The 12,853-nt window shown below is 35.6% G+C and overlaps 1 protein-coding gene across 1 annotated transcript in view; it reads left to right on the top strand.

Moving 5' to 3' along the window:
• Window positions 1-5,575: 5,575 nt before the first annotated feature.
• The window catches only part of CEP135 (centrosomal protein 135), a gene marked incomplete at its 5' end in the record, with an annotated part of 30,241 nt that continues 22,963 nt past the window's right edge, over window positions 5,576-12,853 (top strand). Inside the window, 6 exons of the mRNA XM_080343949.1 lie at window positions 5,576-5,688; window positions 6,848-7,038; window positions 7,542-7,709; window positions 9,076-9,217; window positions 10,302-10,386; window positions 11,348-11,476. Coding sequence (XP_080200075.1) covers window positions 5,576-5,688; window positions 6,848-7,038; window positions 7,542-7,709; window positions 9,076-9,217; window positions 10,302-10,386; window positions 11,348-11,476 — 828 coding nt within the window. The remainder of the gene's footprint in view (window positions 5,689-6,847; window positions 7,039-7,541; window positions 7,710-9,075; window positions 9,218-10,301; window positions 10,387-11,347; window positions 11,477-12,853) is intronic.

Genomic DNA, 12,853 nt, shown 5'->3' with positions numbered 1-12,853 from the left:
AGATTGCCTAATTGCTTCGTAACCCAGTCCTCATCAACCAAGGCAAACTTCTCCATTGTCCTGACTTCCTCTGAGGCCCCAGCAGTATGGGGCTTCTCAGGACAGCCTCCGGCAGAGTAGACAGAGACAAAGAAGGCATTCAGTAACTCTGCCTTCTCTGTATCTTCTGTCACCAGGGCACCCACCTTGTTCATCAGTGGGCCTACATTGCCTCTGGTGTTAGTTTTATCTGCCACATATTTGAAAAAGCTCTTTCTGTTGTCCTTGACCCCTCTCGCCAGGTTTAATTCTAAGGAAGCCTTAGCTTTCCTAGCTGCCTCCCTACATCCTCTGACAACAGCTTTATATTCTTCCCAAGTGGCCATCCATGGACTCTATAGAGGCAGGTATTAGAGCACTACTGCAGTCAAATGGGGGATCCACTAGGTGCCTTTTTCACTCAAGTGAAAACAACTAACGAGCTCTTTTTAGCAGAATGAGCTAGGTGACCAGTAGTTACAGGACAGGAACAGATGTTTTGTGAACATGTTTCTCACACACACACACACACACAAACAGAGAAAGCCTTTAGCATTTCAGTTCTGATGAATGAAAAATGCATTTTGATATTACCCTGAGCTGAGACCGGAAATTCCAGTTTATAATTGCTTTTGGTGTTAGTGTTATAGACTCAGTAAGGAAATTTATTTCATAGCATATAAATTTGTCTGTGCTAATTTCTCTGTGTTCCATTGTCAGCTGTGTAGTTTTATCTTTCTTCCACACGGCTCAGTGTCCGTATTATGTCTTCCATGGCCAAGAGACATCTTTGCTGTGCTTTTTTTATTATTACATTTCTTATTGATAACACAGGTATTGCATCTGGAACAGTTTTTAACTTATACTCACTGTGAATTTTGCTGCATTGTTTTCAGACTGAAAAGGGGGTGCTTCAAGGTGCTAAAGGTTTTCTGTTTTGTGTTCCACCTGTAATGGTTATTTTAATAACTAACAACATTACTTTTTTTCACACGATTTTATGCTAATTGATTCTATGCATATAGCCTAAACGAACTGGATTTGAAGTTCCATTGTTGCTCATCTTTCATGTCAATGTTCAATTTCAGTCATTGGTGACATAGAAGAATAGGGAACAGTTCACAGATGTCAAATTTGTGCATTTCATAAACACCAAGGTCTTCAGAAGGCTGCTCACAAACATCCACACATGTCACAAAATAAAGCACATGGAAGTTGTTCTTTATTAGTCTTTGTGAACATAAAGGGAAGAAAAAATTAAACTATTTTCTCTGAGTATCTCTTCTGTGAGTAGCTGAAAGACGCACTTGTCTAGACATCTGGACAAATCTTTGCCTGGAAATGCCTCAATTAATGTTTCCTTTTTGTTTATCTGATTTTGTGCTTTTAATCTGAAATGGAAATTGCATTTTCTTCGTAGCAGGACTAAATTGCATGAAATATTTAGATGATGAATTATGTGAACTATTTAGACAGCTAACATAGCCTATCTTGTGGGAAATACCAGAGCTGTTAAGATTGCTTTCCAGTACTTTGCAATTTACAGACAAATCTAGTAAGTCCAGCACATCTTTCATCGTTATTCAATCATGATTCACAAGGCTGTTAAGTTTCTTTAAAGAAAATTGTATTCTGTATTGAGCTGATTGGTTAAGAATGTTGTAGAAAACTTAGATTTCCAAAAAGCTGTTGTGAAGCTTCTTTACCAAAGGCTTTTAAGATATGGCCAAAAGGTCATTTAATAGCTCACTAAGTGATTAAAAGGTAGAAAGCACTACCTTGTGGTGAATGTGCAGATTTCCTGCTAACACTGATCTGAAAGAATGGGTTAAATAGCAACGGACAAAATTTGCTCATTATATTAATGTGTTAAGAGCAGTCCAAGGTTTGCAGAAAGAGGATCACTGGACTGAGTAATAACGTGGGAGTTAAGGAACAGTGTTAATAACGGCAAAGTAAATACACATCATGGGCTCTAAAGTGGCAGCTACCGCTCAGAAGAGATGTTAGCGCCACTGTGAATGCATCTAATTAATAGTTTAGAGCAATCAGAAAGGCAAATGATGAGTCAGGAATCATGAATAGAGAAGGCTACAGCAAAGAATCTTCGTGGCTGCTCTGTGGCAGCTCAGAGTCATCTCAGAAAAAGCATGGAAAAGGGACAAGTTGTACCAGCTCCTAAGAAATTTTGGAAGATCGATCCGTGGGAGATGCTATAATGAATGACTGAAAGCATGAATAAAGAATGAATATTTAGTATGTCTTACAGAGTTATTTTGTTCTGTAGTGGCTAGCATGGGGACATGTTTTGGATTTGTGCTGAAAACACCCTTGATAACACAGGGATGTTTTCATTACTGCTGAGCAGGGCTTACACAGAGTCAAGGCCTTTTTGGCTTCTCACATGACCCATCAGTGAGTAGGCTGGGTGTGCACAAGAAGTTGGGAGAGGACACAGCTGGGAAGGCTGACCCAAGGGATATTCCATACCCTATGATGTCACACTCAGTATATATAGCTGGGGGAAGAAGAAGGGGTGATGTTCAGAATGATGACTTTTGTTTTCCCAAGTAACCATTACCTGTGATGGAGCCCTGCTTTGCCGGAGATGGCTGAACAGCTGTCTGCCAGTGGGAAACAGTGAATGAATCCCCTTTTTTTTGCACAGCTTTTGCCTTATCTATTAAACTGTCTTTATCTCAATCCACAAGTTTTCTCACTTTTACTGTTTCATTCTCTTCCCCATACTCCTGAGGGGTTGTGAGCAAGTGGCTGCATGGGGCTTAGTTGCTGGCTGGGGCTAAACCACATCAATAAAAAGAAAAAAAAAAGGTTGGGGGATGCACACATACATGAATTTATTATATCCTTCTCCAGACATATGGTTAAAATCAGGAATTCGTTGCCACAGGCTATTTCAATGTAAAAGTGCAAAAGATTCAGGAAAACAATTAGACATGTCTAAGAAAGGTCTATCAGGTACTATTATAATTATTGAAGTTCAACTTTAGGCCCATCAAGTCCCTGCACTGTAGGCTTGTAGAAAGAGGAGGTACGTAGGAGTAAGATTTGGATTATGGTTTTTATATTTTTATACTCTTGCTGTGGCAACTGTCAAAGCTATGGTGTATTGGGTCATATCGATCTTGTATTCAACAGCAGTTTATATATTCATTTTCTATTTCCAGAAAACCAGGTTTTCCTAATGGAGAAGTTACTGAATACTTTTCAATGTCATGATAAAACTAGTGATAGACTAAGCTTAGTATATGAGATTTACGCTATGGTTGTCTGTAATGACAGAGGTCTGTAATTACTGACACAGTTTCTTTCCAACAAAGAGTGTACAACCATTACTGTCTTTGAAGAATTTAATATCTCTGTTAAGCTCTCTGAAATAACGACTCCCAATTCTTACTTTCATTTCTGGGCATCTTTTGGACCTATACTCCAGCTACTCTTTTCCTGGAGTAATTTTGGATCAGATGTGGCTCCACGGAATACAAGATAGTGTATGATTCTGGTGGCAACAACGTCTTGAATTAAAAAGTGGCAGTCTTTAGGAAGAAGAGTGATTTACCCAGAAAGTTGTTGGTACCTCTCAATATTAGAGTATATTTAAGTCACTACACCTCACTTAAACGCCCGTTGCAGTGATTTAGAAGATCCTGTGTCTACTTCCTAGTCACAGTTACTGGAGTGCTAACATCTGCCCATTTATTTTCTCCACAGTTACTGTAGAAAAACTTTATTCTCTTACAAGCTGTGACACAGTTTTGTTCTTGATATTTCTTCTGTAAAACCTTCTCAATATGAATAGTAGAAAAATATTTTTTCTTTCCAAAACACAAGCTATTAAATCAGGTTTGATGGATGTTTTAAACTAATTTAATCTTTCTAGCTGATACAATTCTTCTTAAGGAGGAGACGGGCTCAAGCGTTATCAGCTTCTGTAGTAATATAAGATGTATTCCTGAGATGGAATCTAGACACAGTAATGGAATTGCTGTTTTCCTGAATTCAACACAGAATCCTCGACATTAATGCAGAAATAACAGCGTCTCATCAGTTTTAGCTTTAATCTCTGGCTGCCAAAGGCATTTAGGACACATTAGTACCTTGACTTCAACCCAGTACATTGACAGTTACCATTTAGTGGAAGGAAGTATGCTTCCTCCTCCTTTAACAATCCCAGTGCAATATATAAGGGGTTATTCTCCATGTCATTGTCTAGTTAATTTCTCAACAACCTGGACATCTTCAAGCAAACATTTTGGCAGTTTCTGGGTTAGATACTGTGCTCATAAGACTGGGGATTTTCTGTTGTCCATGGAAAAGTACCTGGCAAATACAGTCCCATTGCTAGACTTATTTGTAGTCTTTTGATACGAAATTAAATCTTACTTTCCTCCCTCAGATTTGAGAGAAGTTTGTGTGCTTTCTCATTTTATTATTTATTTATAATTTTATTTTCAAATACCTGCATATATTTATTTAATATATTTTTTAAATCTTGGGGATTGTGAAACAGCATGGTTTCAATGATAACCATCAGGTTAATACTGAAACTTCTGAAGAAATGAGAGAGAAAATGTTTTACAGAAAGAACTATTTTTCGAAAGTATTTCTAACTATTGAAGAGATGTTTTCACATATTGATGAGCATCAACTTTAGTATTTAATCTCTTTTCTCGTTCCATCTCTAAATCCAGAAGGATATAACCATGTACAAATTCTTTTTCTCTCAAATGTACATAGCAAACCCAAAATTCTCATCTGGATTCAGATACGGTAGTGCTGGTCTAGCCTCTTTTAGATCAAGTTAATAATGAAAAGATAACTAATCAGTCAAAGGAAAAAATAAACCCAAACTAAATCTCTGATCCTTGAACTGTATTTACCAGAAAATGATGCAGGTAGGACTATTGTACACTGGTGTTGTTTTTTTTTTTTTTTCTTTTTTGTTTTCCCTCATAGAAAAAAGATGTTCAAAGTTATTCAGTCTTTAAAATTTTACATATTTTATGCAATTTTACAAATGATTGGCATAAGTTATGTTAAGTACCGCCTTGTAAACTTTGAGAGTAAGATTCATACATGAAAGAAATAAGTATATGTGGTTTTTGAGAATAATCTGTTAATTTGCATTGTGGAAGATACCATGATGACTATGATTCAAAAAGCTCAGGATCTACTTCTTCGTATTCCTACAGAAAGATCTTTTCGGAGTTCAGTTCTTACATACTGGACATAGAACTGACAGTTCAGTTCATACATACTCTAAGACACTGGGAAGGAAGAAACTAATTTCCAAGACAAATATTTCTTTATAAAGAAAAATATGTAAATATGTTTAAAACTTACTGCAGTTGCACTGTGATTCTCTTTTGGTTTACTTAAATTTTAAGGGCACGCTTAGGCAGAGTATTTGCTACACAAAATTTGTTTTTTCCATTACTTTTTTTAGTATTATTCCTTCTTTAAAGGATAAATGCTGTTTTGCAGGTGTCCTATTTTTCCTGACTGTGACAAAAGCTGCCTTGGACGTGTGTTTACAATGACTACAACTGCAGAGCGAAGGTTCATTAATCTCAGGAAACGTCTAGATCAACTGGGCTATCGACAGCCATTGGGAGTGGAGAGTTTACCTTTGGTGGAAAAGCTTTTTAGGTATTCAAAAGGAGATTCATTTAAAAACATAGTAATCATATAGTTGGTATTGTTTGATTTTTGACATATAAGGAAGAATGCTTAGTCAGAAGATAATTTTCAAGCAATACTATTTGAGAGCTAACATTCAGTTCTTGTGTATGATGAACTCAAATGTGTTTGCTTAAGTGGTGAGAACATCTGAAGATTTCATTTAATTCAGTAGAATTGTTTCTAAGGATCTTTGGTCGAACCTCGTAAGAGAGCTAACAATAGTCACTATTGATATGTACTTATAACTAACTGTATAAAAATAATCCCTGTTGTCTGTACTGTGGCTTAAAATAAAACATTCACAGCTCTGTGTTTATGATCTCATCTGGAGAAGTTTGAAGTTGCTATCTCTGCAGTTTTTACAGGACACATAACAGAAGAAAAACAAATATTCAGTTGACCTCCTTAATATATCTTCCATTTCATGGCTTTGATATGATTACAAGCAGTGTAATTTCCCTAGTAATCCAAGTATATTTGACTAAACATGCACATGTAAATACTCTGGTTCTGTTGCTCTCTAGCATCTAATATTGACAGAAGAACCATACATATGCAGATGTGGAGTAATCTGCCTTCAACATTGAAGTCTCATTCTAGTGTCTAACAGACAGGTTTAATATCTCAATCACTAACTTTGATATGATTTTCACAGAAGTGTTTATAGCTACTTACTACTAATCTGTTTTTATGGAGCTTCTGATCTCCATGTAAAGACTAGTAACCTTCTGGCCGTTTTAATTATTGACTTCAAGTTTCTTCTGTGGTAAGTAGTGCTACAACTTCCATAGTGCTTGCAGGATAAAATAATCTTTCCAGTTTTGAATATCTATGTAGAAAAGAAAGCTTATTTAATTATCAGCTATAAACTCCTGGTGTGCTTTCTAAATATCTTTATTTTTTATATTTGCCCTGTCCTTTCCGATCAACATTATTTAAGTGAATGATTCCTGTCTTCCAGTTTTTCTTACATTAATAATGTCTTTGCCTTCCTTTGAACCCATTTGTTCTACAGCTAACATGGTATCAGGAAAAGGTTTTTGTTTCTCAAATCATAATAAATATTTGCATCTGCAGTGTAAAAGCTGATAACAATTCTAAAGTGTCTGATGCTCCTTTTTTCTAGTGACCTAGTTCGTACAACAGAGAGCTTGCGCAGTGCAAAGTTATCTGCTGGAAAAAATGAAAAAGAATGCAGCAATTATGATGCTATTTTGGAACCTTATAAAACAGAGAATGCTAAACTTACCAGGGAAAATAATGAACTGCATTTAGAAATACTAAAACTGAAAGAACAATCTGATCGTCATGTTAAAGGTAATATAAAAATTATGATACTTTTTTTTTTTTTTAATCCTTGCATGCCAAAATAAAATTGTGTCTAAATCTTTGATCCTCAGATTCATTTATCTGTACTTAGGAGTGTGAGCTGCCATTGAATTTGGTGTCTTTAATGAATGAAGCTCATGCACAGACATTTCTTTTGTAGTTAAACAGGATCTGAGGTCCTGCAAGTCATTGTTTTAATAAAACATGAAAATGTTAGAACTTTTTAACACACACTTTCATACATTGAAATGCTACTTTTAAATTTAAAATTAAATACTGCTGTTAAATGTGCCAAAGGGGTTTTATTTGTATAACATTTTAAAATATATACTTTGTTGTTTCCGTGTATATGTGTACACATATGTATGTGTATTTGAAAATTTCATGTTATTGAAAAAGAATATAGAATTCTTTTTAGGCTTATTTTGTTGCTACTACAAAAAAATAATAATGAATAAGAAAGATAATATTGCTTTTTCTCTCCTTTGAAGATTTGAAAGCCTCCTTAAGGAGGGTTGAACATGAAACAGGTGACTTGAAATTTCTGAATAACCAATATGTACATAAGATTAAAATGCTGGAAAAAGAGAACAAAGCCAAGACTGAAAAAATTCAGCAGCTTCAGGAGAAGAATCTGCAAGCAGTGGTGCAAACACCTGGTGAGTGTACATAATCACAGGTATTTTAACTTTTCTCTGGGCTTTTTTTGGCTCTTCAGAACATAATCATTTTATCTCTAGGAAGAGAAGTTACTACAGTAAAGTAACTATCCAATAGAATAACATTACCTTTTGAAAGTTTTGGCTCTGAATCACAGTCTGTATGGAATAAGTTTTGTTAGCACATCACATGTGTTAGGGACAATTTTGAATACAAACTTAGATTCAATACATGGCTATTAAGTTAAAACATGACTGGAAAGCACTGTTAATCAACAGATTTTGCTGCACCTAATTTAGTCAGAGGCAGGTTATTTGATACTAGAATCTTTTTGACAGCTAATTGATGATGTGTGACTGATACAGATTTTTGTAACCAAGATCTAAAAGTAGCAAAGTGCAAAATATGTCTACAAAATAATATTCCAACTCTCCGAAAGCTTACATTATTTAAAGGGTCTTTTGATAACTTAAAATGTTCTGGATGTTATTTTCAGGCTAATTTCTTTTTCCACAGTTTCATTTTTCTTCGTTTTTTTCAAGGTAAGGGAAATAGTGAGAAATTTTGAGAAATTGTGAAATAGTGTTTTCTTTCTGAGTCAGTGAATTACCTATGTAGTTTTGGCATCTGAGAGAAATTAATAGGTAGTTAGATGAAATTAATATTTTTCTCTATTTTTCCACACCTTTCTGTGTCCTTTGCTTCAAAGATGCCATATTACACTTTTGTTTTTCTGCATACTTGCCCATTGGTCATCAGTCTTCTGGGGTTTTTCTGTACTACATCATCAAGTATTGTATATTCCTATTTAATCATGTGATAAAGAGTAATTGTTCCCTCTAGAAATAATACTGTGTTTTGCTTTATTTTTAATATAAAGTTACCATGCAAGAAAGTAACCTACTGTGCTTCATATGATATTCATTCACAGAAATGACAATAGGATAGAAGGAAAAAACATTACTAAACTATGCAGAGGTTAGTCCAGTCATAAAATAGTTCTTAAATGTGAAAACAAAGGGTCTTTTGTGATGTTTTAATTTAGCTTCTTTAGTAAGGTAAATCACTAATAGATTCAACAAGTTTGAACTGTAGAACATTTAGGGTTTTAAACACTGAGGAAAATTACTTACACTGAACTTTGCATGTTTCCTTATTATAAAACTGAATGAAAAAACTGATACTAACGGGCAAGAATGGTATTGTCTAGAATGTACAAATTTTATCAACTTATTACAAAGAGATTAAAATGGTGACGTGCTAGTTCAGAAGCAGTGGAATAAATGGGAAATTTAATTTTGTGTTAAAGACGACGACTCCTTTCCTTTAACTTCAAGTAACAGGCATTTGTGGTTGGGCTTTTAGGTGGCAGAAAAAGACACATTCCCTTCAGGCGACAACGCATGCAGATAGACCAGCCTGTCCCTCCGTCAGGCATTAGTGCCTACCCAGTTCCTCAGCCAGAGGACCCTTATATCGCAGACCTTCTCCAGGTGGCTGACAATCGGTAATGTAACAAACTTTTAAATTTTGAAGTGTAGGTGTTAAATACCCGCAGTGATTTTCCACCTCCACCCTCCTTTTACCTTTCAAATTTGCTTCAAACAAAATGGTATTTGATGATATTTTAAGAGCTCTATAGTTCTTAAATAGGATTTTGCTTAGTGATTGACAGTGCTGCCTGTGGCAGAGTTGAAATGGATATTTAATAAGCTGCTTGTTTTATTAAAGGATTCCTCTTGAGATTTCTATATTGGTTTTACTGTCATACCTAATTTTAGATACACTGGAAAAAAAAGCTGACTGTAATGCTTTGCTTAAGGGTAAACTGATTTGTTTTGGAAGACTGAAATATTCTTGATTTTTGTAATGGTATTTTTGTCTTGAGAACCTGTATTATGAAAGGTTCAAGTTAATTTTTTTTCTTATTTAGCTAGTTTACATTGCTGTTAGCTAGGTGTGGCCTCTCTAAGAAGATATCAGTGGCTACCCTGTGCTGGACACAGCCGGTTCCACCTGGCTTCAAAACAGACCCACTGGCCCATCAGTCAAGCTGGTGGCTCCCTTGTGAAAATGTATTTAAGAAAGGGGGAGAAACAATGCTGCGCAGTAACACTTAGAGGGAGGAAAATAAAAATATGAAACAACTGTGAGGACATCAAGGTCAGTGAAAAAGGAGGGGGAGGAGGTGCTTCAGGCACCGGAGCAGAGATTCCCCTCCAGCCCGTGGAGAAGACCGTGGTCATGCAGGATGTCCATGTGGCCTGTGGAGAACAACACTTCAGAGCAGATAACTGGTAAATGATCTCCCTGTCTTCATCTTGACTCATGAGCCTTTTCCTCTTATTTCTCTTCCATCCTGTTGAGGAGGGGGAATGAGAGCACAACTGGGCAGGGTCTGACAGCCAGCCAAGGTCAACCTGCTACAAAGTCTCAAACAACAGCTCTGCATTAATATTTTGTATGAAAAAAACCTATTTTTTCTGAAATATTTATGTTCAGGAGCAAAGAGAAAATACTAATATTGAATTTTTGTAAACATATGATTCTTCCATGAATCCACTTTATAAAAGTATATTGCTACATTTCAGAATTCATGAACTTCAGGCAGAAGTAACAGAGCTACAGGAAAAACTGGAGATATCTGAACGTGGAGTGAAAAATTATAGCAAACAGGTATATTTACAGATTTATTATTTAGCTGTAGTAGCTATTGCAATGGCCTTGATTATAATTTGTGTTTTAACCTCATTGGGAAAGCATTGTAGGGCTTGAATTACTTATGTAATTGTTCTACAATTATTCTAACTTGCCTATGTTGAGCTATTTCCTTTGCTTTTGGAGACAGCAGCAATGATAAAATACCTGCCTGCTGCTTTTGCTGATATATGTTGTGTATTAAAATTACATTAAATAAGCCAAGCTTGATGGTCATAAATAGAGTCTGTGTGTGTCTAGGGTTTTTTAGAATGGATCCAAAATAGTAATTCAATCTACAGATATCTTAGGATAGTTTTTTTCACTGTTTGGACTCATTATATTTTTTCCATTTTAATTTCTGAAAGTTAATTTCTGAACAACAGTTTTTACAATATTTTAGAGTGGATTGATAAGATACGCATAATGTTTAAGTGAGGGAATTGCATCAATTGTTCATATATTGTTATATTTTCAGTGTCTGGGGTTAGTGGACACCATCCTATTTTTTTGTTCACATCTTACTTTTCCTCTTCCAGTATTCCCTGTTTTTCAGTGACTGAAGCAGTCACTGCATTAGCTGATTTAAAAGCTTTTCCCCTAAATTTAAATGCTAGTCTCAGATGGTTAATTTGCAACATTCATTAACTTCACTTTAAATGAAAATTGTTGGTTTCTCTTCAAGAAAATTAACTAGTAGGAATTGTTTCAGGGTTTTTTTTTTTTTAATGAATTCTATTTGATTTGTTTATTTTTCTTTCAAATGAATAACTTTTTTCAGAAAAATCTAGAATTAAATTAAAAAAATGATAGTAAAGATAAAAATTGCATTATTAGGTGTGTTATCTTTTTACTGAATGTTATATAGGTGTTTGTACGAAGAAAGGTTCTATTAAATGTTATAGAACATACCAAAGAACTTTTTTTCTTTTCCTTAAAGGTGGAACTAAGAGACAAAGAAATAGAGCGTCTCATGCTGGCATTGGATGGTGGGCGTTCTCATGAGGTTCTCTCTCTGGAATCGAGAAATAAAAGTAATGAGAAGCTTATCAACCATTTGAATTTGCAGGTAATGGATTTATTACTGTTGTGTAGTCAAAACTAAAAATACTAGCAACCTAAAAAAAGCCCCACAAAACTTCTAGCTTGCTTTTTTTTTTTTTTTTTTTACATTCCATTTATGCTTTAGGAGCTAATGATGGTACACATGATAAGGAGTAGTTCAGTAGATAATCTCATCAGACAGTGGGGAATCTTCTTCATTGAATTCAAATGGTCCCCACCTTTACTCCAACATAACTTGCAAGGAAAGTAGAACCTTAGGATAAAGACATTTGTGTTTACTGTGCGTATTAGCATGCATTCAATATTGGTCTCAGAATGAGGATTTAAATAATACAAGACAGGAAGACAGGCTGGAGTATGGATCAAGTAAAGCCCATCTCTGGATTTATACCATCAATTTTTCATTTTTCCAGCTGAGTTAGATGTTTTGTATACTGATTGTGCATGATGTACAAAGGCATGAGAGCTACGTTGCAGAGTTTATTAGCTTGGATTCAGTGCTCCAAAATTACAGAACGAGCTATGGCTTGGAAGCAGTACAGCTGTGTTCAGTGGTCCTGAATGAGTAAGTCATGCTGAACACAAACTGATTGTACAGAGAGAGTGAACCTAGAGCTGCATAAAGCAGGTTTTGGGTCATCAAGACTGTTTGCTCAGGCTCAGTGCCAACCACTTTTATTCACTGACAATAAACAGATGGATACGTCTATATAGTAGTATTCACGACTGTGAGAGGGTGCAGACTTTCTTTTGTGTCTACAATAATACTTCTTTCTGGAGTTTTGAGGAAAATTGTGTGGACGTGGAAGTGGAGCACCTCTGTTATCTTAAATCTTTCAAGACAGTCCAGGCTCCCATTTTCCTGGGTAGTGTACCTTATTATGTACATTATTTTATTCCTACCCTATATCCCTGCCTTGCTTCCCTTTACTCTCAGATGGATATATTGGGAAAAACCATGTCTGTAGAGCTGGATTTCTGAGGATGGTTGTGGTTAAGGTGCTGAGATATGTTGGGGGCAAGAGGTTTGGGGATTCTGATCTGTAAAGCTTCATGTTTGTGGAGGAGCAACAGTAAGACTAAGCCTAGCAAAAATACTACAGAGGTGGAGAAAAGAGTGTGTCCTTATATCTTCTGAAATTTAGGGAAACTCTTAGTACACTGGGTCTACCAGACCAATGCCCAAGACAGCTTTCTATACAGACCTCTGCTTTTCAGTACTTCGTTTTTAGAATACACCTCAGGTTTTGGAGATGAGATGAAAATCAGTGTAGTAATCAATTCATTCACCTTGCGCCTTGTGACTTTAGAAGTCACATTTTTTCATGTGGATAACCATTAAGTTCTAAAACCAGAAAATCTTGTCATTTTTAACAGGATG

This window comes from Nesoenas mayeri, assembly GCF_963082525.1.
Source record: "Nesoenas mayeri genome assembly, chromosome: 4".
Lineage (NCBI taxonomy): Eukaryota > Metazoa > Chordata > Aves > Columbiformes > Columbidae > Nesoenas > Nesoenas mayeri.
Note: the sequence above shows the minus strand (reverse complement) of the source record. Positions and strands in the feature narration are given on the sequence as shown.